Source organism: Astatotilapia calliptera, chromosome 7, assembly GCF_964374335.1.
Source record: "Astatotilapia calliptera chromosome 7, fAstCal68.1, whole genome shotgun sequence".
NCBI lineage: Eukaryota > Metazoa > Chordata > Actinopteri > Cichliformes > Cichlidae > Astatotilapia > Astatotilapia calliptera.
Genome location: NC_137428.1, coordinates 69,203,743 through 69,231,139, shown reverse-complemented (window position 1 = coordinate 69,231,139; position 27,397 = coordinate 69,203,743). Strand labels below are relative to the sequence as shown.

The 27,397-nt window shown below is 43.8% G+C and overlaps 1 protein-coding gene across 1 annotated transcript in view; it reads right to left on the bottom strand.

The window, feature by feature from the left end:
* peds1a (plasmanylethanolamine desaturase 1a) overlaps nucleotides 1-27,397 on the bottom strand; it is a 56,676-nt gene that overhangs the window by 9,489 nt on the left and 19,790 nt on the right. The window contains exons 2-4 of the mRNA XM_026176818.2: nucleotides 12,768-12,887; nucleotides 12,534-12,625; nucleotides 6,035-6,179 (exon numbers count right to left, since the gene is read on the bottom strand). Of these exons, the coding sequence (XP_026032603.1) occupies nucleotides 6,035-6,179; nucleotides 12,534-12,625; nucleotides 12,768-12,887 (357 nt within the window). The remainder of the gene's footprint in view (nucleotides 1-6,034; nucleotides 6,180-12,533; nucleotides 12,626-12,767; nucleotides 12,888-27,397) is intronic.

Here is a 27,397-nt window from a genome sequence, read left to right as displayed (position 1 = left end):
ATTTACTAATGAAACAGAAAATAGAACCATAAGTGGTCTCCTAATTAATGACATCAGTGATCATCTACCTGTTTTTATAGTGTATAACAGCAATTACAGGAAGGTTAAACAGCAAAACACAATAAAATACAAACGAGTGAGAACAGAAGAGTCAATAAACGCATTCAAAAGTGATTTACTCAAGCAAGAATGGGAGATGCTGTATAAGGAAAAAAATATTGATAAAGCTTATGAGATTTTTTTAGGAAAATTTAAACTGTTATATAATAGTCATTGCCCAGTAAAGAAATATAGTAAAAAACAAAAATATGCAGAGTGCCCATGGATTACAAAAGGATTGCAAAATGCATGTAAGAAGAAAAATACCTTATACAGAGAATTTATAATGAACAGAAGCACAGAAGCTGAAAATAAATACAAGAAATATAAAAATAAATTAACGAGTATTTTAAGGTCATGTAAAAAGGAATACTATGAAAAATTACTGATTATGAATAAAAATAATATTAAAGGGATCTGGAAAACATTAAATACCATCATCAAAAAGGGCTCGGGGCAGGCAGACTATCCTTCGTATTTCGCAAATAATGATAGAAATATTACTAATATGAGAGATGTGGTAAATGAGTTCAATAAATTCTTTGTAAGTGTTGGGCCAGACTTGGCTGAAACAATTCCTGATATAACAGATTCTGTAGAGAAAGAAACCAGACTCATTGACCGCAATCCTCATTCAATGTTCTTAACGGTGGTGGAAGAAATGGAAATCATTGATATTGTTGGGAAATCACAAACAAAAAACTCTACAGACTCTGACGACATTGATATGGAAATCGTTAAGAGAGTGATAGAGGGCATTTCCAAACCCTTAACACACATTTGCAATTTGTCCTTACAAACTGGTACATTCCCAAAACAAATGAAAACAGCTAAAGTAACACCACTGTTTAAAAATGGTGACAGACACCAATTCACAAATTATAGGCCTGTCTCTCTACTTTCTCAATTTTCAAAAATACTGGAAAAAGTCTTTAGTAATAGACTTGAGAAATTTATAGATAAACACAAAATAATAATGGATAGTCAGTATGGTTTCAGATCAAATAGATCAACATCATTGGCATTAATGGAACTGATCGAAAATATCACCAACAATATAGATAAAAGACAATGTATAGTTAGTGTATTCATTGACCTAAAAAAAGCTTTTGACACAATTAATCATGACATATTACTTGATAAACTGGAGTACTACGGCATTAGAGGAGTGGTGTTAGAGTGGGTAAAGAGTTATTTGAGAGACAGGCAGCAATTTGTGAAAATTGGGGAATATCAATCAGAGTGTGTGGACATTGTTTGTGGAGTTCCGCAGGGGTCAGTATTGGGACCAAAGCTGTTTATCCTCTATATCAATGATATATGCAGAACATCAGATATACTACAGTTTATTCTATTTGCAGATGATACAAATATTTTTTGTGCTGGAGAGAACTTACAGCAGCTTTTGGAAATTGTCACACAAGAAATGATTAAACTGAAAACATGGTTTGATAGAAATAAGCTATCATTAAATTTGGAAAAAACTACATTTATGTTATTCGGAAATTGTAAAAAAGATGCAGGAGCAAAATTATTAGTAAACAATGTTGAAATAGAGCAAGTTTCGGATACAAAATTTCTGGGTGTGATAATAGATAACAAAATCTGCTGGAAATCTCACATAAAGCATATACAAGCCAAACTGTCAAGAAGCATCTCCGTACTAAGTAAAGTTAAATATTTTTTGCCTTCCAAATCACTCCGGGTACTTTATTGTTCACTTATATTGCCATATTTGGAATACTGTGTGGAAATTTGGGGAAACACATATAAAACTGCACTTCAACCAATATGTAAAATTCAAAAAAAAGCAATCAGGATGATTAATAAAGCAGGATTTAGAGACCATACTAACATCATGTTTTTGAAATTAAAAATACTGAAGTTTATGGATCTTATAAAATATAAAACTGCAAAAATTATGTACAAGGCCAGATACAATATGTTACCAGGAAATATACAGAGGATGTTCTATGACAGAGAAGGAGACTATGAATTGAGGGGGAAATTGAATCTAAGGATTCTTAAAGCACGGTCAAAGGTTAAAACCTTTTGTGTCACTATTTATGGGGTAAAACTGTGGAATAGTTTTACTATAGATCTACAGCAATGCTCAGGAATTAGTAAGTTCATGAAAATACTTCGAAAACTGATTTTGGAAGAATATGATACCGATAAAGATGATCACCCATTGTATGTATAAAAATATCAAATTATATCCAAATTATATCAATCACGGTAGCCAAGTTTATATAGGTTCTCCTCGTGTATCGTGTGGAGTATGTGATGATGGGAATTAGGTGAATTATGTGGGATCAATAAGATGTTGAGCAGGGGTAGGAATTAATAAGTATGTTCATACTTCTTCCTACTCCTTTTCAGACCAAACATTGTTACATCATGTCAGACGATTTTGTTTTATTTCATTATATATTTTTTGTTTATCTGAACACATACGTGTGTGTGTGTATATCTACATATATATTTGTATCTGTAAATGAAAATATATGTAGTGTGTATATATTGTTTTTTGTTTTATATGTCTGAAACAAATAAAGATACAATACAAAAATACAATACAATAGGTGTAGCCTGCTGAAGGACTCCCATGATGCACTGGGTGTTTCTTCTTCACTCACTATGTGTTAACAGACCTCTCTGCATTGAATCATATCTGTTATTAACCTCTGTCTCTCTTCCACAGCATGTCTTTATCCTGTCTTCCTTCTCTCACCCCAACCAATCACAGCAGATGGCCCCGCCCCTCCCTGAGCCTGGTTCTGTTGGAGGTTTCTTCCTGTTAAAAGGGAGTTTTTCCTTCCCACTGTCGCCAAAGTGCTGCTCATAGGGGGTCATATGATTGTTGGGTTTTTCTCTGTACCTATTATTGTAGGGTCTACCTTACAATAACAGGCGACTGTTGTTATATAAATAAATTTGTATAAATAGAATTGAACAAATAGAAACAGACTTGTTTCGTGCATGCATTTCTTTTCCTCTGAATGTATGAATGAATAGAATAGAATAGAATTCAACTTTATTGTCATTGCACATGCACAGGTACAGGGCAACGAAATGCAGTTTGCATCCATCCAGAAGTGCTTTAGTGATATAGATATATTACAATATATATTAGCAATAATATAGATATGTGAGTATATTACAGAAATGGGTCTATTATGGTATGTTATAATGTACACGGTATGAAGTATGTTGTGAATATTCTATAACTAAGTATGTACAGGCTGTAGTGAGTACAAGCTATGTACAGGATATGAACAGGATATAAATATGAAAAACTATACAGAATATGAAATAAATAACTTTACAGAATCTGGGATATACAGCTATACAGAAATGGGAACTATGCAAGTTGTAAACAGTTGTAGGATTAAAGATTATTGAATGTACAGAATGATTGTTTACACAGAGCTATACAGTAGTGCAGTTAAGATAAGTGAGGGTGTAGATAGTTTCTACAGAGGCTATATAAAGTGCTGGTGGTTGTGAGTGGTGGTTCAGTCCATGTTATTATTGTGTGTTTGAGGGTACAGTTGTCCATTGTGGGTGTGTGTATGTTCAGTCCATGAGTTTAACGTGGGTCAGATGTCAGGAGGCAGAGTTCAGGAGTCTGACAGCTGTGGGGAAGAAGCTGTTCCGGTACCTGGTGGTCTTAGTCCGGAGGCTCCTGTAGCGCCTCCCAGAGGGCAGGAGGGTGAAGAGTCCATGTGATGGGTGACTGGGGTCTTTGATGATTTTCCCAGCCCTTTTCAGACACCGCTTCCTGTAGATGTCTTTTATGGCAGGAAGTGGTGCTCCGGCGATGCGCTGGGCAGTTTTCACGACCCTCTGCAACGCCTTCACTGGTACTTTGTTATTTCGTTTCCTATCCAGCTACCTCGGTTTATCACTTTATCAGACATGCACAGTGCTAGATGCTTGGGAGCAGCTTAACCTCACAGCACGGTAGCTAACCTAGCCTTTAACCCAACTAACTGATGTCAACTCCCCTCCGCTCCTCCCATCAGTGACCTTTCAGCTCAACTTGTAGTGTAGACATGACAGGTGGAGATGTCACCTCCTCAATAACAGCTTGCTCAGTTTCTCCTGCTGATCTTCCTCCTCCAGTCCCTCCCACCTCTTGCCCTGCAGCTGTAAGGTCAGTGCACATGATCACCTGCCCTATGCTTTTCCTTAACTTCCATTAGTCTGGCACCTTGCAGTACTAAGGCACAGCTACAAACTGTTTGACACTGTAGCTGACCTTCTGAAGTCCTTGCATTTTCATCGCCAGTTTGAGGTTTAATTGTAGGAAGTTAGCTCAAACGTCTACAATGTTACACCCTCGAGCTTCTCAGGATAATAAGAATGGCAATGATGATTTTCTTTTCTACACAGGAAGCAAAAGAAGAATATTTAAGGCTATGACACACTGAGGTTTCCAAACAGCAGCTGTCTGTGTCCATCCTGGGCTTCCTTCACCTGATCAGATCGACAAATCCCAGCCAGTTGGTTGGTTGGTGAATGTTTGGTTCATCCAATCTGAAAGAAGGGCTAAAATGACTTTCCACTTGTTGGTTTACCTTTCTTCTTTCACTGAAGAAATACTCATCTTTTTTCTTGGTTGTTTTCAGACACTACTACTACAGATAGACTTTAAAGTTCTGATGCTGGTCTATAAAGCTCTGAATGGTTTAGGACCAAAATACATCAATGACCTCCTGACCCAGTATGAACCATCCAGATCCCTCAGGTCATCTGGATCCGGTCTTTTATCAGTTCCCAGAGTCAGAACCAGACACGGAGAAGCTGCATTCAGCTTTTATGCTCCTTATATCTGGAACAAACTCCCAGAAAGCCTCAGATCAGCTGAAACACTCAGTTTATTTAAATCCAGGTTGAAGACTCACCTGTTCTCAGCTGCATTTGAATAAAACACCAAATCCACACTTTAAGCTTAAATTTCAAAACTTACATTTAACTACTGATTTTATCTACTGTTCTGATTTTATCTGTTTTGATTTTATATACTGTTGTTTGTTTGTTTGTTTGTTTGTTTGTTAATTAGTTAGTTAGTTTATTTGCTTGTTTTATTCAATTTTAAATCATGCTTTTTATTTGTTCTTGTTTCTAATGTCTCTGTAAAGCACTTTGAATCACCTTGTTGTTGAATTGTGCTATACAAATAAACTTGCCTTGCCTTGCCTTGCCTTACAGAGATAGTGGGCACAAAGGGGAGAGAGGGCTTTTGCTGTGGCTGCATCCAGACTGTGGAACAGTTTACCTCCTCACATCAGATTCTCCACAAGCCTAGGAACTTTTAAAACTGCTCTTAAAACTCACCTCTTCTCATTGGCTTTTAGCAAGGTTTAACTTACTGTTTTAACTTATTGTTTTATCAGTGAGGTGTTTTATGTACTTGCGTTTTATTGTATTTTATATTTGTAATTTATTGTACAGCACTTTGGTCAGCCTTGGTTGTTTTTAAATGTGCTTTATAAATAAACTTGACTTGACAAAGATATGATGGAGCAAAGAAGGAGCTCCCAGCTCTTTCTAGTCTAGTGTTGACACTAAAACTACATGTGCCAAGATTCTGCCAATCCATCACATTCATGCTGATTTAAACACCAGTTAGATTAGGGGATGGCGTGCTCCATCAAGTCCTCCATCAGCAGCAGCGTCCATGTTCTAAGGACCCTACTGACCATCAGGTCACCAGTTCTGATAGATGGTGGCATTCGTGCAGACTGGTTACAGAACTGCTGTTCTCGTTATTGACCAACCTTTATCACATCTAAGATGTGCCCACAGCTGCTAGCAGATATTTACAGGAAACTGACTCGCCCAGCAACAAGAGCACAGCTCAAACAGTGACTGCGATAGTGCAGAGATCTGTGTCTCTGCAGCCGGTATAAGCAGATGTGTGATTTACCTGGTGTGTAAGTGAGGAACTTGTAGGCCATGTGAGCCAGCGGTAGGATGGGGATCATGCAGTTATCGCCATTGGTTTCGATGAAGTCGTGGCGAGTGATGGCAGTCGGATCGATGTGGTGCTCCCTGAATGGTCGAAGAAATGCCTGCAAAGAAAAGAAATGAATAAAACTATTCTCAGTCAGTCTGCACTTTGTAACTCGCAACAGCTAGCAGGAGAACTAGCGTAGCGTGGAGGAAGATGAAGGTGAGAAAAAGCAGCTCGGAGTTACCGACTGCCGTTTTTATATGTTTGCAAAGCTGTGCAGACGGCGGTGAGTGAGTCGGCGTCACCTAAACGCTTTGGCTTCTTTTGTTTGCTCGTTTTCATGTCAGAGAGACATTTAGTCCATTTGTTTATGGCCAATGACATTTTTATGCACACGACTGCAGCGGAGGTTAAATCAAGATTTGGTTCGACTGCACACTTTTAATCCAAAGGTTTGATTTTATTCATGAACCATTTTGAGAGGCTCAGACGTTGAGATAACAGCGTATTAATAACACAATCATGACATCAGGACACAAATGAATGGAACAGGGTGAAGAGCCGATCTAGTCTGTGCTAAATAAAGGGGCTACAGTTACATGCACATACAGGCTGAAAGTCATCGTTGGGTTCCTCTAATGAATTTAAATTCACTTTAAACCACAACACAAAACCATGTTTATCCTCTTTACGCCAATGCAGATCAAATACACACACACACACACACACACACACACACACACACACACACACACACACTTAGTGGTGCTGAGCACCCTGTGCAACCCCAAAGCTCATATCCAGCATCCTAATAAACCACAGAACAGCAGTCAACTTGTGCAAACACACTCATACACATAAATGACCCATGGACACCCCACCAATTCAAAAATGTGTGCTTTAGAACACACACAGACACACACACAGACACACACACCCAGCAAACCCCAGCAGCACTGTGCAGAGGCAGACACCCGTCTGTGAGAGCATGGGGGTCTCAAATGAAAGACTGAATCTGAATCTCAGAAGCACAAAAGAGGACAGAAAGAAACACACCCACATGCACACAGAGGATAAAGGTAATTTATTTCTCTGTGTGGAAAAAGCAAAAAGAGGAAGGTTTGCATGTGTTTGTGCACAGTGCGCATTTATCCGAGTGCGTGTTTGTGTGCAGCCGTCGAAACATCAGCGTGAAAACTCATTATTGTCGGGTTAGCCGCTCGAAACAATCGCACACGCCTATCAGCAGACATCGTCGGTAGGTGCCACTGCAAACGCTGAAACTATCTGTTGATATCCTCACAATTACGGGCCCAGCTCCCTTCTCTACCGCTGCTTCCCCCTCCTCCATCGTCCCCCTCCTCTCACCGCAGCCCTCAGCTAGATGAAAGGCCGGCTAAGCCGCAGAGGTCGTGCCGAGAGGGGCGGCACGGGCGCTCCCAGTTAACGGCGGGCCACCGGTCGCTGCGTGTCCTCTAATCCCACACCGTTTAACGGCCTGCCTTGCACGACATCCGTTAATCACCAGCTCACATCGCCCATCGCCCCAGCAACCACCGCTGTCCCACTGCTTGGACGGACACGCCCTTCCACCCCCTTCTTTTTTTGTCCTTCCAACCTCGTCTGCTGTATTTTTTATTAGTTTCTCTCTTTTTTGGGCCCAACCTTACCATCCTTTAATATCGCACTCTTTTTTCCTCCTTCTGTCCTTTAAATAAGAACCGACTTACATCATTCAATTAACTCTCTTTCAATGCTCCAATCAGCCTCACTGGAGAGTTGCCTTGAAAGAGATTTGTTCGTTAACGACACAAGGACAGAAGTAGCGATGCTTTTAAAATATGACTGCACAAGTGAACTAGATGGGGAGAAAGGATCTTAAAACATATATCCCAAAACTGTAAGCACATCTGGCAAATTTCCGTGTGAATCGAGCATCATTGGGAACTAATGAGCGTGACTTTGTCCTCAAAGTGGTGTCATTAGAGGACTGCTAAATCCTTGTTGAGTCAATTAAAGCTCAACGACACGATGACGACAAAAAGCCTCCTAAAGGAAATGTGGAAACGCTACAGGGAAATTGTCGAGCACTTCTTAAACTAGTGTTGCAATTTTAGCACTGCTGAGTAGAGAAAAGGCTTTCTGTAGACTCACAGAAAGAACAAATTGGTGTTACACAATTTCTCCTGGAGAGCAACAACCTGGCAGTGTACTTTGTGCAATAATTCTCGCCCTATTTTGTCTGAACAACAACATATTCCAACTGTGATGTGGACAGAAGCATGCATCATAATGCGCTCTCTGAATGTGTTCGTACACAAGTTTGTACTCCAGATTTTCTTTTTCTTTTAAGCCAAATGCTGATATGATGCATGTACTCCAGAGTACAGCGGGTACTGGCGGGTTACGTTTCCATGAGGACAGCGGCTGACTGACTCCACTAGCTTCCTTACTTTGACGCATTCCTTAACTGACGACTGTTGTTACTTTGTAGCTAAACACACGAAGCCCCATGTTTCACTAATGACACACAGACTAATTCTAGCACCCAACAGCAGTGCTTGTTACTGTAACTGCCATAAAAGCCTTGATTTGAATAAAGTCTTTAATCAAACCACCTGTTTTAAAGAAAAAAGTCTTCTTCAGCTGCTCCCACCCACAGACGTTTACTTTACTGGGTCTAAAAATCTAAAGCTACACAAGTCCAAATAAAAGCGTGTGTGTGCAGATGAATGATAACTGTTTAAATCAGGCAGCTACCACACTTTCAACATCAGCAGGAGAGCAGCAGTGACACAAAAACACGACCCACAGTCTGAAATATAAGGTGTGACATGAGACGTGTGGGATGAATTCGATGACCTTCAGTGGGAGCCGGTCTGAGACGAGACACGTTGAACAGCTTGGAGATCAGCGGTACATAAAGTACAGACAACACATGTTTACACAGGTCATCACAGGTAGAGGCGACAGGAAACTGGACATACATCAGCAAAAACAGAATAAAATAACAGAAGGCAAAAATAAAGGACAGCGCCAACTTCTAACGCTCTAATACGGCCGCCATTAGCCTCAGGTGTTCTGAATCACGCTCGTGTTTGATATTCAAACTAACGCTAACCGGGAGCACGGGCCGGCTTTATTCTCAGCCTCACAAATGCAGCAGAGGTGGACGCTTTATTTCCAGCAGACTATTGTCAGCCCTCTGTTCTCTGTAAAGGTCCATTCTTCTCTGCCAGTTAAAGTCTTTATTAGAGGTCTCCTACAGTGTCCAACACACCATGCAAATCTGTGACTGCTGCTGTGCCTTTGGTCCCAGTAACTACCCCAAACCTCAATAAATGCCACATTAGAAATAAACATCACACCAAATAATACCTTCTGCAAACACAACAAGTAACACAGGGATCCTAAAATTACTGTTCAGCATCATCTGATAGTACAGTGCACATATCAAATAAATATTATTAAGGTAGCATCTAAAAATAGAGACATACATTAGGTACAGCCCAAATTACACGAACCATTAGAAATCCTCACATCGAAGTCAAGACTGTCGGTGCTGCAGCTAATCAGATTACACTGAAGTACTGGCAGTAATCTCAAGCCGGAATCCAGCAGGCTGCTGAGCAGAGACATATTTGATTCACACACAACAACAATGCTAATTAATCAATTCATGTTTTTTTCCTGGTGTGTTTGTGCAATAACTACAGTCATGTATACAGCCTTTCATTTTACACGTTACATTTGAATGAGTACTGCATGTACTGCATGTAACTACATAACAACATCTGTACCTGTTCGTGGTTTTAAGGTTGGAGCCAAACATCTGTATTTATGTTTAAATACATAATCACCTTGTATGTATAAAGAATACAAGCAGACACGGGATTATTTTAAATGAATTTAAAACAAACATCATTCATTCCTTCGCGTGCACTGCACTGATAGACGACAGCGCTCTACACAGCCAGCCTCCAAGCTGTTACACTCACGAGCTGGTAGCCAACCATGCAAAAATAAGGAGCTGCAACACAACAGTCTACAAATGCAGCACTGTAGTGATGAGGTGTGACAGCCTGCACGTGTCATCATGTTTAACACAAAGCTCAGAAAGACAACGAGGAAACAATGAATGACATGCATGCATCACGCTGGAGACGTGTTTATATAATGTTGTTTGAATCACATTAGAATCTCTAAGTCGTTATAATATCAGTCAAGTACAGCAAATACTGTCTTGTACTACAAAAATACTACAAATTGCATTACAGGTGTTAAGGTGATTCTGGTGTTTGCGGTCATATTTAACTATGATAATAAGTATTTGTAAATAAAACACGTTTGCATATGTTTGCAGTTTTTCAGTCAAAGTAACAAATGGTGTGAACTGCAATCAAAGTGTGAACAATATCAAATTATTATTAATGATGTAGTGATAACATGTGGGACAGTGTGATTAATGCCTACGGTTCTTACAGGGATGCTTCACACATCAGCTTCCATTTTTCACACATTATTTATATATGAATAATTCATAAATACAAGGAACAGTAGATGAAACGCTCCCACACTTCCACTCACTAAATTCACACGCCATTAATCAAAGTTCACATGAACCAATCTGCATGCTGCACCGGATCATACTGATTTTAATTGGATGAAATGAGGATAACCTTTACTCTAATTGGCTGAGAGGAGTGTGTGGATTACTGTAACGCAGCCACATAAATATGTGCATACTGTATGTGCACTGTGCGCTGAAAGGTCGTCAATATTCAAGGTGAGACTGTTCACATGTGACCCCGTGTGTGCGCGTGTGTGAGTGCAGTGGACATTACTGCCTACAGGGAAATCGCTTTGTGTTACACTGACATTTAGCTTCAGATCACTACGGAAGTGCAAAGCTGTGGGGACGGGGGCGACTGCTACCACGGTGATGCAGTCCCAGGAAAGCGAAGACACCAACTTTTAACAAAACCTCCAACTGTAAAAACCAAAGAAACCCGTCCCATCTGGCTCGCTGGGATTATTCAGGAAAACTGTACCAAAGCAAGAACGATGCAAAAATAATGGATCTGAGGATGGACGTGTTTTTAAAAAAGGCTTTTTTAAAATACTATCATTTATAAAGGTGCTCTTCTGCACTCATTTCAAATACCAGGCGCTTTCTGACAAACAAATAAAATAAATGAAAATGACATCAGCTGCCTCGTCAGTGCCGCTCTCATCCCACAGACGCTCCAGTTCAGTCAGCAGGACATGAACCCATTCTCCACCTGCTGCAGGTATCAGCTGCAGTGGCCTTCCAGCTCAGAGTGCATTTAAAGTGCAGGAAAAGCACTGCAGTCACCCGCCTGCAGTCACCCGCCTGCAGTCACCCGCCTGCAGTCACCCGCTGCAGTCACCAAGACTGTACAAGAAGCACGATGAGACTGTGGACTCACAGCAGGGAGTCAGCCAGCGGGGGAACAGGCGAAGGACAGAGCTAGGTGGACTGTCCACTAATAAGAACTGTAACTGTGTGGTACTTCTCGATTAATGAAAAAATAAATATTAAAAATGCCAAAACTTGTTTCCAAAAGTGTGCACAGGTGGCGCTGATACAGGTATTTTTGACAGTAGGCCCAAATAACCTGACACTGGGCCATTTGACCTTTGTGTTCTGAAAGGTCACTAAAGATACAAAAATATATGTCACTACTAGTAATACTACTGCTGCTGCTACTACTAGAATATTTTGGTGTTTGGGACATACGACTTGTATTTCTTTTGAAGAGCAGACATTAATCTTCCTTCTCTGTTTAAAGTGCGGAGCTCAAAATAAGAGAGGACGAGATTTAACAACCAAGCTTGGAAAAAGTAAACAGTCGGCTGTAAGATGAACAGTTTGACTTTGTCCTTCTATGTTGAGGGAAAAAAGAATGATGAAGGGAAAATGTTTGCATAACACTCAGAAGCAATCGAATGAACCATGTGATCTGCTAAACTTACCTTGACTGAAGAAACTTAAGAAGCCAAAGTTGGTGACAAAGCAGCTGCTGTATCAAAACCATTGCAGTGATTGCTTGGGTTGAACTACGAGGGGTTTAAAAGGGTCTCAGACGTTTGGGGAGTTGGTTGTAAATGTCTGCAGACAAACCAAATCAATGACCAGGAGCTTTCCAGTGCAACCAGTCTCTCTGACCAGCCTGTAGGCCTGCAGAAATGGAGCTTTACCAATTGATTTCACAGAGACAGCCAGCAACAACTAGTCAGTGATTACACACTTTCCAGGTGACCAGTGGTTACCAGCTGGTCAGCGACCCGCCTGTCTGACAGAGGCAAAGCAGAACCGACACTAGTGAGACTGCTGCACACCTGATTCAGAGTTCGGTTGGCAGGAAAATGAACTTGATTTGATGTGAAATTATTCAAAGGTGTTTGATACAGCCTGCCTGCCTGCGTGCGTGCGTGCGTGCGTGCGTACCTTCCCAATAACAGGGATGTCCACCGACCCCCAGGTATCTGCTCCCCAGTGCACAATCCCCGATGCAAAATCTGCCGTCACTATTCCGAGGACTGTTACATAAATGCAGGCGTGGACAGAGAATTACAAAAACTTGATTAGAGGTGTACATGAACTCATGAAAATGATTATTAGCATTTACATACAAAATCCCAGCCATCACAGTTTAGTGACTTCGTGTGAGTGTCAGCTTACCGATGCCGAGGACGATCTTGTAGATGTGAACGGTGGAGAAGTGCAGGAGGAGGAAAGAGAAGTTGATGATGAAAAGAAAGAGGCACAGGATCACACACACCCACTCCTGGAGCCGTTTACCTGAGGACGACACAGAAACACCTGACACTGCTGGGCCGACAGGCAAATACAGACAGACAGTGGGTGTCTGTATTAATGAAGGGGGGGTGTCCGCTGGGAGAACGCGTCGCTTTTTACCGAGGGTCAAAGGACCCGTCGCCCACAACGACCACGCCCGTGTGTCCAGGCTGTTAATATGTAATCAGATGAAGACAAGTGTACTCCAGGCTGCGGGGTCATGACCTCTCATATGTGAAACACTGACACGGACGCAGCACCGAGCAGCACACACACAAGGGCTGTTTCAGGTGGGAGGTAGACCTCATAGGTCAGCAGTATCAACTAAAGAGGAAGAACAGGGACTAACTAAAAGTACTCTATTGCAATTCAGCAATATTAGAAGGGAGAAAGCCTCCAGCCAACAGCACTGAAGATCAGAGATAATATATTATTGAAAAAGAGCGCGCAGCATAGAGCGCGCAGCATAGAGCGCGCGACGTGAGCGAGAAGCGTCTCCCACAAACTTGCGGTCTTCTGAATGGCGCCTTGCTTCCTTCTTTGCGGTCCTTGCTCGCGTGACCTGCCAGCTCAAGCAGGAAACGTGACATCGTTCAGTAAATAAAGCCACAAATATAAACCACCGCTGTAATGTTTTTAACTCACTTTCTTCTTCTTTTACAGCCACGCCCCCCACGCCGTTCTCCTAATCCTTCTGTCATTGCCAATCTAATGTGCCTTTAAAACTTTAATGTGTCCAGATCCTAATGTATCACACAGCATTAGGAGCCTATAAGATATTCATGACAGTTTTTTCTAATAAAGCACACAGGCCTGTAGACCTGAGTATGAATATGCTATCAGCCTCTCATATGGACTGAAGCGGTCACCCGAGATTTAGAATATGTGATTATGGATATTTCACGAATCGTCAAACGTGACCCTTCACCTTCTAAAAATAGACGCCATCAAAGTTGTAAAGAAGCAGATGGTAGAAACTTCTAAATGACTTTGACTTTGCTGGTTGTTGAAAATTGTTTTGAAAAACTTTCAGCTGTGAACGAGTCGTTTGGTGCGCTGATAACCACATACTCGGCTTGATTCAAACAATCATCTTTAACAGGAAGTCTGTACAGATTATATTTAATGTACTGCTGAAAAACAAAGTCAAAGGAATACATTTTAACCAGAGTTCAGCATCAAATCAGTTAAACTTCGAGGATATTGGTGGGGAACCTCCAAAGAGGTTTTACAGTGACGTCACTTTACCCCTCGTCATCTTCTCTGACTGCTCTTACAGGAGTCAGGGTCACTGCTGGTATCATGATACCTGGACCCTCCAAAGGCTGCAAATGTTGTCCAACTGCTCCAAGATGGCTCAGTCATACATGCCACTGGCAGAAGGTTTGCTGTATCTCCCGGCACAGTCTCGAGAGCATGGAGGAAATTCCAGGAGAAAGGCAGTTACTGTAGAAGATCCATCAGTAGAGTGGACATCTGCTCCTCTGTCCAAGGAGGAACAGCAGGAGGAACTGCCAGAGCCTGACAGAAGGACTTCTAGCAGGTGTGAATGTCTCTGACCAACCAATCAGAAAGAAGACTTCATGAGCCCAAAATCCTCTAGTGAGCCCTGTGTTCACTGTGCAGCGCCATGGAGCCTGGCTGCTGTAATACCAGAACAGGCAGGTCCGCCACCAGCACATGTGGCAAACATGGGTCTTGATAAGGCGTGGGGGATGCCCGTAACCTCGTTCAGCATGTGGTCAGTGACGGTGTAGGGGAGGCACTGAGCATACTCACTGAGGAACAACAGCATCCTGATTACTGTCAAGTATCAGGATGAAATCCCTAAACTACTGTCAAACATTACGTTGGTGCAGTGGCTGCTGGTTCCTCCGAGTGCACAACAACGCCGGCCTCATGTGGCGAGACAGTGCGATCAGTTCCTGATAACGCCGACTGGCCCCGGTGTTCGCCTGACCCAAATCCGGTAGATCCCCTCTGGGAATGATGCTTCGATGTCAGATCCATAGTCTCATCAGGAGCATGGCCCAACATCGGCACACACAGAAGCACACGGGGCCGTACGAACTACTGAGGACCATGTTGAGGTGCAACATTATGCTGCATTACTTTACGTTGATTTGGGGGTTCCTTTGAATTCAGCCCTTTGTGCAGAAGGTTGATCGTTTTCCTGTAAGTGACGCTGCATGCTCCAGTTTCTAACACCGTCCATATCAGCACAGAGATCAGCAGGACCCTCTGACATCTGATGTGTTTTCAAAGTGTTCCTTTAATTGTTTCTTAGTAAGATAAGATAAGATAAGATAGAACTTTATTAATCCCTCGGGTGGGTTCCTCTGGGAAATTCGATTTCCAAAAAAAGCACAGCAACGACCGAAGTTACAGTTACAGAATTGTTATATATATACACACACACACACACACACACACACACACACACACACACACACACACACACATATATAAATACAGAGACAAATATAAATAAAATATACGAAGGGGATAAATAGAATAAATAGGAATAAAAAATAAAAATACAAGTGAATTGCACATTTCAAGTATGGAGTCTATTGCACTGTTGACTATTTACAAAAGGTATTGCACAGTGAGGTGAAGAGGCACTACAGCTTAGTTGTTCCCCCCTCCTTTGTCCTCCTGTTACCCCTCCCTCTCCCCTCCAGAGAGGAGTTAAACAGTCTGATGGCGTGTGGGACAAAGGAGTTTTTAAGTCTGTTAGTTCTTGTCTTGGGGAGAAGCAACCTGTCACTGAACAGACTCTTCTGATTGTTTATGGCCGTGTGCAGAGGATGCCCAGCATTGTTCATAATGTCCAGCAGTTTCTTTAATGTCCTTTTCTCTGCCACTGTCACCAGAGTGTCCAGCTTCATGCCGACCACAGAGCTAGCCCTCCTGATCAGTTTCTCCAGCCTGCATGAGTCCTTCTTTGCTGTGCTGCTCCCCCAGCACACCACAGCATAGAAAAGTACTCCAGCAACCACTGACTGGTAAAACATCCTCAGGAGCTTCCTGCAGATGTTAAAAGACCTCAGCCTCCTGAGGAAGTACAGTCGGCTTTGGGCTTTTTTATACAGGTGCTCTGTGTTGCATGACCAGTCCAGTTTATTGTCCACCCACAGCCCGAGGTACTTGTACTTGTTGACCACCTCCACCTCCTCCCCCTCTATCTGAACTGGCAGTGGACCTTCTCTGGACCTCCCGAAGTCCACAACCAGTTCCTTAGTCTTTGAGGTGTTGAGTTTCAGGTGGTTTGTGTGACTCCATGCGACAAAGTTCCTCACCAGACTTCTGTACTCCTCTTCCTGATCATCCCAGATACACCCCATGATGGCCGTGTCATCTGCAAACTTCTGAATGTGGCATAATTCAGAGTTGTAGCAGAAGTCAGAGGTGTACAGGGTGAAGAGAAGAGGGGACAGCACAGTTCCCTGTGGTGCTCCTGTGCTGCTGACCACAGTGTCAGACGTGATGTCCTTCAGCCTGACGTACTGTGGTCTGTCGGTGAGGTAGTCGGAGATCCAAGCCACCAGGCAGGGGTCCACCTCCATCCTGTTCAGTTTTTCCTGAAGCATACAGGGCCGGATGGTGTTAAAGGCACTGGAAAAGTCAAGAAACAGGATCCTGACCGTGCCTTTTCCCCCATCCAGGTGTGAGTGGGCTCTGTGTAGGAGGTACAGGATGGCATCCTCCACTCCGACACCCGCCTTGTATGCAAACTGTAGTGGGTCCTGGGCATGTTGTACCTGTGGTCGGAGGAGGTTGAGGAAGAGCCGCTCTAGAGTCTTCATAAGATGTGACATCAGTGCCACCGGTCGGAAGTCATTCAGCTCATTGGGCCGGTTCCTTTTGGGGACCGGGACGATGCAGGATGTCTTCCATAGGGCGGGCACTCTCCCCAGTCGCAGACTGAGGTTGAAGACTCGTTGTAGCGGCTCCCCAAGTTCAGCAGCACACGCCTTAAGCATCCTAGGACACACCTTGTCTGGGCCTGCTGCCTTTCTGGGGCGAAGCTTCCTCAGTTGCCTCCTGACCTGATCCACTGTGACACTGGGAGATGTTTGGGAGGAGGGGAGGGGGGGAGATGTCTTGCTGCTGAGAGAGGGATTGGAGGAGGGGGGTGTCATGGTGTCAGGAAGGGGGGGAAGCGAGGGAGGCAGGAGAGTGGGGAGAGGACTCTGTAGTGAAGGTGAGGGTGGGGGGGTTGTGGGCTGGTCAAACCTGTTGAAGAAGTTGTTGAGTTCGTTTGCCTTCTCCACAGTCCCCCCCACTGTGCTTTTCTTGGTGTTGTGGCCTGTGATGGTTTTCACACCATTCCAGACCTCCCTCATATTGTTCCTCTCCAACTTCTGCTCCACCTTCCTCCTGTAGGTGTCCTTTGCTTCCCTCAGGCAGCGTTTCACCTCCCGCTGTGCTGCCTTCATCTCCTCCTTCACTTTGCTCCTGAAAGCCTTCTTCTTCATGTTGAGGACAGCTTTGACTTCCTGTGTTACCCACGGTTTGTTATTAGGATAACACCGTACCGTCTTAGCAGGGGCGACTGTGTCCACACAAAAGTTGAGGTAGTCTGTAAGACAGTGTGTCGCCCCCTCTATGTCCTCACCATGTGGGCTCAGGAGCACATCCCAGTCTGTGGTGTCATAGCAGTCTCTCAGAGCATCCTCCTTTTCTGGGGTCCATCTCCGGATGGAGCGCGTTGTGACAGGCTGCCTTTGGACGAGGGGTGTGTACTGTGGCTGTAGGTAAACCAGGTTGTGGTCTGACTTCCCTAGTGGGGGGAGGGGGGTGGCTCTGTATGCATCTCTCACATTAGCATACAGTAGGTCAATTGTCCTGTTGCTCCTTGTGGGACAATTCACAAACTGGTGAAAAGCAGCCAGAGTAGAGTCCAGTGTGGCATGGTTAAAGTCTCCAGATATAATAATGAAAGCCTCGGGGTTTTGTGTCTGAAGTCTTGCTGTGACTGTGTGTATTTTCTTTAGTAGTGGATAATATAAACATATAATTAAATCTTGATGGCTCATGCCAAGTATCGGCTGGTGTCACCGCTCCAACGCTGCTTCCCCAGCACATCACAGCAGAGTACATCGTAGTTTCCACAACTCAGTGACAGAAAACCTGTCAACATTTTGCAGAACTCACTGAAGGATCTCAGCTTCCTCAAAAATCAGAGCTTGTTCGTTCCTTTTCGGTCTCTCAGTTCTCGATGGGCACATCCAAGCATTGGGCCCAGACACGACATCACCTTCCTGTCTGAGGACAGACATAGGTCGTGTCGCCATCCTCTTCTTTCTGGAGTTGATCGCCATCTTTCTGGTCTTATTCACACACACCATATCATACCATTCACGTATGATATGGCGGTATTTATTTTCTTATTGTGTTAGGCAATGATAAGAAAATAAAATATCTCCTCCATACCTGCTTCATACCCTGGAGGACGGGGCTGTGGCTCCCCACACTCCCTAGCAGATCGTTACATGGAGAAACCTTTGGAATACAAGCATGCTGATCCACACAGGTATGCACACAGGTATGCACACAGGTGTTCACAGACGCGGACTACAGCTTTCTTGGCTGCTGCCTCAAAGCACATTGTGTGCTGTCTATCTTATGTGCTGCACAATATCGTTTATTATTTAGTATCTATTGATATCTACTGCTAGCTAGTTTATTGTGATGGTGCTTTTTTTTTTATTATGTTGCTCTTTGTTGTTTGCTTTCTCTTCTGTTTTTCTTTCTTTCTTCCCCCCCTTCTCACCGTCTCTTCTCCCCTTTGGTTTTCTTTCTCTCCCTCTCTTTCTTTCATTCTTTCCCCCTGTCCTATCCCCCAGTCATGTCTGTCCCGTTTGTAGCAACTGAAAATAAAATAAATTCATAATTATAATAAAGGTCAATCAAATGGACCAATATGGCAAGGCCATGATGATCCACTTGGTAAAATAAATCCGCTTGGCATCTTTCTTGGCCTTAAGACAACAATTCTGATGCTAAAGATCCAAAAGAAAAAAAAAATTGCGATAGAATATGGGTAAAACACGCATGTGCAGTGCCTTTGTTTTCATACGCACATGGCCGAAAAAGCATGGCGGAAATGGAGAATGGGATGGGGGAAACCGGATCGTTGAGTGAAACGGATGAACCAGAATTGGTTTGTAAAAATGGTGCCACTTCAGTGGTGTGACACTGGTTTAGCTTTCGTCCGTCAGATACACACCAAAGCAAATTTTTTTGTCGAACATGCAAGCGGCCGTCATTATTGTCGTATTTGTCGGACTAAGATGCTCATAAATCTGGGAGTAATCTGGGTCCTAAACTCCGTCCGCTTCATGTCTCAAAGTCAACGAACACTGCAGCATCACTGAGAGTTAAAAACTGTCTAAATTCTTTCATCTTTAATAAAATCATCAGCGTTGCTGCTTTACCAGGTGTAACAGTTAAGTTTAACATCCAGGCATCCATGAAAACAGGATTTATTACATTTAACAGAGTTAGAAGTTAGCAGGAAGTTAGCTCACTAGTGTCACTAGTTACCTAAACATGATATAGCATGTTCTGACTGAGAGATTTCTGAAAAATTCAAACGTACAGCTCTGTTATCACTTCCAACATAAATGAAGACAGAAAACTAAACAGCAGTGACGTTTGTAGGGTTACTGAAGTTGGGCTAGCTGGTATATAATGATGTGCTACGTGACCGCTAGCTACACAGCTATGTTAGCATAAACACAGTGAAGCTGGAGGATGAACGCTAACTTTTTTCCACTGGATAAAAGTTAGCGTGAAGGTTCCTCATGGTTAGGGACAAATGCAATCGATGGCAGGATGCTGTAAACGGACCAAACTTCAGTCAGGAGAACAACTGAGATAATCCATCCACAATACGAGGTTAGTCTTTAATATACTGCAACAACATGGGAATAGAGCAGCTGTGATAGAATACAGCATTCATGAATCAATATTCAATAATATTGAAGTGGAGGAAGTAGAGCTGGGCGATAGAACGATAACGATATGTATCGTGATATAACTTTTACTCGATAGAGAAATTAAACTATCGCGATAGACCTCGCCGCTCTTGTCCTCAAAAAAAAAAAAAAAAAAAAAAAAGGTCAGCCAATCCAAATTAAGTAGCGCAGAGCCGAACCAATCACAGCCGCAGCGTCACGTCGCGTGACTTGTAACTTACAGCACAAGTGCCAAGCCGCACGTGTGTTTGTTTGGGAAGCAGCCAGCGGGTAATGGAGGAAATGAGTGTGCCGACTAGAAAAATCAACCGAGCGTGACCGAAGAGAAAACAGATGATGGTTCCAACGCCGGAGAGATTGTCGAACGGAAGAGCCATAGAAGTTCCGTAGTGTGAAGGTATTTCGGCTATTTCAAGTCTGACAAAAAACAGAGTAGCTGCACTGTAAATTGTGCCGAAAGCAAGTCTGGAAATACAATAAACTGGTGCATGCGTCACACTGTGCGCCACGTTATTGTTTCGGTGAAATGAATTTCTACAATACTGTTAATTCTACTCTCTGCAGTGTTTAAATGCTTACATATACACACAGTTCCTGTCCCTCCACACATACGACTCGGTTCTGCTTCTATGCCCCAGCTTTGTTTACTTTTTCCCACCGAGGCTTCTAGACTTCTGATTGGCCAACATTTCTGCACGGTTAGGAATCTAGCGCCACCTGCTGCTTTGGCATGTTCATAGCAGCGTTTTCCTTCATTTCTCCCTTTATGTGTGGACGGGATTATTTTTTAAAACGAAAACGGAAAATCTCCGTTTTCAAAAATACCCGTGTACGTGTGGACGTAGCCTCAGTCTCTGACTGGAAACGCTAATTCATCATTCGGCTTTTGTCAGACTAAAGTAACTGTTAAAACTGTTTGAAAAGCTCAGCTATACAACAAGGAGAGATTGAGAATTTCCTTTTAGTTCTCAGTTTATTTGATATTGACAAAAGTTAGTCAGTTTTGTCTGTTCTTCTGTAAAACAAACTAAGATTTATTTTTAGAATTAATATTTTGTTTCTAAGTGGAATTGACAATTTAGTCTGTTTCGTTTGTTCTATTTTGAAACTTAAACGCTTTAGCGGCTGCCTTTTGTGTAGTTTGCAATATTTGCCTTTATTTATCTGAAAAAGTCTCATGTTCCTTAAGTACATCTACCCTGTTGAACTTATTATGGGAAATAAATATTTAAATAAAAACAAGCTGCTGATTATTTCACATTTTACTTGTGAGCAACGGCACATTTAAATCTTACAAATATAGTTATTTGGCTGATATCGTGATAGATATCGTTATCGCCTGAAATGAAAAAAACATATCGTGATATGAAAAAATCTCATATCGCCCAGCTCTAGGAGGAAGCAAGAAGAATGAGTTGAATAAAGTTTGATTTATCTGACTGCTCTGTTTCGCTTAATGTGCCTTATAGTCCCGAGCAGCTTATGGTCTTTCTAAAGGTGGCCCGACCCTGGGTGGTGCTAAAAATGTAAGGTGTACCAGGTGAACCTGTTCTGCTCATCACAAGAACAGATGCAGATACATGAATTTCATTCACAGGATAACAGGACAATAGCTAAAGGCCTGATTTCTTCACATTTATGTTATGCAACACGATTTTTTGGCAAGATATCCGAGACCTGCAGCTCTCAGCAGGTCATCAAAGCAAAACAAAGATCTACCAGCAGATGCAGTCTGAGACGGAGGAGTGGAGTCGCTTCATCTGCAGGAGGTTTAATACCCAGTATTAAACATAATATGAACTTTCACAGAACCATTGAAACCACTGAAATATAAGAAGAGAATAAGTGACGAAGAGAGTAGAAAATGTTTCGCGCAGAGATCCTGGTGAAGTTTTTAAGCTCCAACTTTGCAGCACAAAAACTAATCTCCAAATGTTCGTCTGTGTCGGTGGAAATGCTGCAAATTCTTCTTGAGAAAAGCATCACGTGTGAGCACCAGGCCCGTGGACACATCGATGGTACAAAGACTACGATACTGCGAACATGTGACGCAGGTCCAGTGTGTTTACATCATAGACACACAGTCCATACGAAGGTTAAGTGGACCACATTTAGCTCTGTTGTCTCCAAGCTTCATCTGACACCATTTTCTAAACTCTATCCCAAAGGCGCGCGCACACACACACACACACACACACACACACACACACACACACACACACACACACACACACACACACACACACACACACACACACCTCAAGGGATCACTACACCAAAATTCACTCTCTCCATCTCTCTGACTGTCTGCATGCACACAGACAAAGACACACACTAACAGACGTACCATGACGCTCAAACTGATGGATTTCCTAACACATTTTCACATCTCTTTCTATCACACACACAATCATCTGACACATACACACATTCAGACACTCCATCTCCTTCACACACACACACCCACAGTGCAGGGCCGTGGAGCAGTGGGGCGGCTGTCAGGTGATGTGCGTCAGTCCTTGGATCCTCCAGCTCCCTGGTGAGGGGAAGGAAACTAGGACAGGCCTCCACAGAGCGCGTGCACACACACACACACACACACAAGCCCTCGTCCCTCAGGCCATGGCATTGCTGGATATCGCACACAGCTACAGACACACAAACAGGCTTTACGAGCATGTATGGACATATGTTAGCGTGTTTGAACACTCACACACCCTCAGCAAACACAAACCTCTCTCTCAATAAGAACACACATACTCGACCTGCCTTTACTGGGCACAACAACACCCAAATTAAAGGCACGTAAACACACACACACACACACACACACACACACACACACACACACACACACACACACACAGGGCCAGAGCGGTGCACTCATTAATATCATTCTGACAACAACTGGCTCCCTGGCAACCTCTCTGCCATCGCTCACCCAGCAGCACCCCCTGCCTGCAAGCGTGCATGTGGGTGTGCACGGGGATTTAACCTGGGCGGAGCTGGGGGAGGGGAACGAGGGGTGCTAATAGGCTGAAATTAATCAACGCCGGCTGATTCGCTGTCTGGGGAATGAGTGGCGGGCAGCAGGCAGGAAGGCAACACATTGTGAATACTAATGTCCTAACACATAGGAAAGATGCCTTTACCTGAGCTTCTTTGTCAGGTACATACACAGTGAGTATGTAAAGGATGTGGAGCGTGAGTCATTTATACCCGTTTATACAGTAACAGCTGCAGTACGAGGCAGCAATACAAAGACTCCTACAATCTGTAAGAAAGAAGAAGAAGAATAGCAGGTCAAGTGTTCGGCACGCTAAGCCGGCTAAACCTCAAAGCACATCTGTTCCTCCCTCTCCCACAACAAACTGGAGCAAGAACAGATCCAGGTGTTCCACGTGTTCACCTTTTTCTCTTTCCTACGTGTGAAAACTTCCAATACGATGTTTGGATGTGAGGTCGCCGTGTTTCCTTGTGATCAGGCCGATGACAAACAGGAGCCCAGATACTTTGTGTGCACAGGCATAAAAGAGAGCCAATCAGAGCCTCGTTTGACATCGAGCCACTAATTTGCTTTTATGCATTAGTCCAATGGTGACACAGGGTGTACGGTGGTTCCTAAGAAGAGTCTCGCTGTCTTAGAAAGCTGCTGGCCATCGCAGCGGGTAATTAGGCCACAGAAGACTGACAATTTTGCTGGCTTTTGGCTCGATGGGAGTTATCAGATCATATCCATTATCAGAAAACCAAATGAGACCCTATCCCCTCATGACCTGCACGGGCAAATGATGGAGGACAGGGAGGCGAGAGGGAGATAAATGTAGGACAGTTCCTGATGTTGGTGTGGGAGTACACTTTATCGAAGGATTAGGAATTCTGGTTTTTAACTGTGTTACACTTAAAATATAGAAAACGTGCACATTGGTGCAGAAATTACAAATGTGTAACCATCTACAGGCCTGAATGATAAACCCGAGGCTGTGAAAGAAGATGTGTGACCCTGCACTGAAGAGCAGGGACGCTGCTTCTACCGTTTATTAAAAAAAGCCTTTCATCTCTCGTCACTGTTGTTCAATAGAAAGGTACAACGGGAAGCAGACAGGCAGGACTGCTTTAAGTCAGCCATTGTTTTTTAAGTGTGTGTAAAAGGGAGCTTAATTACATCCCTGTACAAGTGCACAGAAACCAGCGGGGCAGTGTACGGAGAGGGCTACAGGTGTTCATTAACCCTTTAAGACCTACCATAGAACCAAGGCCGCCAGAGCGTATATTATATGTTTACATGCTGTAGAGCCTTTTTTGGTTCAAGGTTCAAGGTTCTTTATTTGTCACATGCATAGTTATACAAGGAAGAATATATATATATATATATATATATATATATATATATATATATATATATATATATATATATATATATATATTAGTGCTGTCAATAGATTAAAAAAAATTAACTAACTAATCTCACAATTTTCGGTTATTAATTGCGATTAATCTCAATTACTTTATTAATAGCCTGGCTCCAATTACATTTTTTTATTCTTTATATTTTAAGTAATTATCGTTGTTCACCGAAGTCCAGTGGTCTCCGGTGAGAGCGACATTCCTTACTTGCACAAGCTTGCTGGACTGCTGAGCCCTCTGGTCCCCATACAAAGTGTGCAGTCTCGACACAATGGTTCCTCTCGAGGGCAGATTGTAACACTCATCTCCTGATGCAGCACGAATGACTTCTCTCAGTCCATCATCTTCTACTATGCTAACTGGTCGGCAGTTTTTAGCTATCCAAACAACCAAGGAATTGGTTACCTTTTCTCTCACATTTTTTGTTATTCGTCCACAAGCACCATACTCCTGAAGCGTAGACTGGCGAGGTCCCGTAGAGGTGGATTCAGTTGGGTGTTTTGCTCTCAGGTGATACGCCAGTGATGAACTGCTTCTGTAGTACTTGAATTCAGCGTTGCAAATTGTGCATCTTACTCTCGTTTTGTCCAACAAGCCATCAGGCAACTTCTTAAAGAGAAACTTTCCACCCAAAAGTCCGCCCTCGTCCATGCTTGCGTGTGTTAGCTAGTGTTAGCTAGATAGTAGCATGGTGTCACTTCTTCTTCTTCTTCTTCTAATCATTTCTGTCAGGCCAAACGCCAGCATAGCACACTGTTGCCCCCTCCTCCAGAGGTGCTCATGAATTTAAAGGTCTTAGATTACAGGAAATTAATAAAAAAACAAAATCAGCGTTAAATTTTTTTAATGCATTAAACATTTCGCGTTGATCTTAACAATTAACGCGATAATTTTGACAGCACTAATATATATATATATATATATATATATATATATATATAAATATATACACACACATACATATAGTATATACACTGGGTGAATGTGCAGTAGTAGCAGCAAGCGGGTGAATTCTGTACATTAATATGAATAGACATCTGACATCTGACTATTTTACCGGGAGCATTTCAAGTTGCTATACATCAATACAACCATTACAGCCCAGATTTTAATAATATGTATGCATTAAGTCCATAGTGATTACATAAACTACAAAAAAATTGAAAATCGTTTTTGTTTTACATATATTTCTATCCATCCATCCATCTTCATCCGCTTTGTCCGGGGCCGGGTCGCGGGGGCAGCAGCCTAAGCAAAGAGGCCCAGACCTCCCTCTCCCCAACCACCTCCTCCAGCTTGTCCGGGGGAATACCAAGGCGTTCCCAGGCCAGCCGAGAGATATAATCTCTCCAGCGTGTCCTGGGTCTGCCCCGGGGCCTCCTCCCGGTGGGACATGCCTGGAACACCTCACCCAGGAGGCGCCCAGGGGGCATCCTTGTCAGATGCCCGAACCACCTCAGCTGGCTCCTTTCGATGTGGAGCAGCAGCTGCTCTACTCTGAGCCCCTCCCGGATGACCGAACTTCTAAGGGAGAGGCCAGCCACCCTTTGGAGGAAGCTCATTTCTGCCGCTTGTATCCGCGATCTCGTTCTTTCGGTCACTACCCACAGCTCGTGGCCATAGGTGAGGGTAGGGACGTAGATCGACCGGTAAATTGAGAGCTTCGCTTTTACACTCAGCTCCCTCTTCACCACGACGGACCGGTGCATTACTGCAGCTGCAGCCCCAATCCGTCTGTCGATCTCCGGCTCCCTTCTCCCATCACTCGCGAACAAGACCCCGAGATACTTGAACTCCTCCACTTGGGGCAGGAACTCATCCCCGACCCGGAGTGGGCACTCCACCCTTTTCCGGCTGAGAACCATGGCCTCAGATTTGGAGGTGCTGATCCTCATTCCCGCTGCTTCACACTCGGCTGCGAACCGTTCCAGTGCGAGCTGGAGGCCCTCACCCGATGAAGCCAACAGAACCACATCATCTGCAAAAATCAGATGAGATTCTGAGGCCACCAAAGCGAAAGCCCTCCGCCACTTGGCTGCGCCTAGAAATCCTGTCCATAAAAATTATGAACAGAACTGGAGACAAAGGGCAGCCCTGGCGAAGCCCATCACCCACCGGGAACGAGTCCGACTTATTGCCAGCAATGCGAACCAAGCTCTTGCAACGGTTGTATAGGGATCGAATGGCCCGTAGCAATGGGCCAGACACCCCATATTCCGCAACACCTCCCACAGGACACCCCGAGGGACACGGTCGAATGCCTTCTCCACGTCCACAAAACACATGTAGACTGGTTGGGCAAACTCCCATGCACCCTCAAGTATCTTGGAGAGGATAAAGAGCTGGTCCAGTGTTCCGCGACCAGGACGAAAACCGCATTGTTCCTCCTGTATCCGAGGTTCGACTAACGGACGAACTCTCCTTTCCAGCACCCTGGCATAGACTTTCCCAGGGAGGCTGAGGAGTGTGATCCCCCTGTAGTTGGAACACACCCTCCGGTCCCCTTTCTTAAAGATGGGGACCACCACCCCGGTCTGCCAGTCCACAGGTACTGCCCCTGATCTCCACGCAACATTGCAGAGGCGTGTCAACCAGGACAGCCCTACAACGTCCAGAGCCTTCAGGAACTCGGGGCTGACCTCATCAACACCAGGGGCTCTGCCACCAAGGAGTTGTTTAACTGCCTCAGTGACCTCGCCCCCGGAAATTGGCGGGTCATTCCCCTCATCCCCAGACTCTGCTTCCTCCTCGGAAGACGTGTCAGTGGGATTAAGGAGGTCCTCGAAGTATTCCTTCCACCGCCTGACAATTTTCTCAGTCGACGTCAGCAGCGCTCCGCCAGCACTATACACAGTACAGGTAGAGCACCGCTTTCCCCTCCTGAGACGTCTGACGGTTTGCCAGAATCTCTTCGAGGCAGTCCGAAAGTCTTTTTCCATGGCCTCTCCGAACTCCTCCCACACCCGAGTTTTTGCTTCAGCCACTGCCCGAGCCGCATTCCGCTTGGCCTGTCGATACCTGTCGGCTGCCTCCGGAGTCCCACAGGCTAACCAAGCCCGATAGGACTCCTTCTTCAGCCTGGTGGCTCCCTTCACCTCTGGTGAACAACTAAGCTGTAGT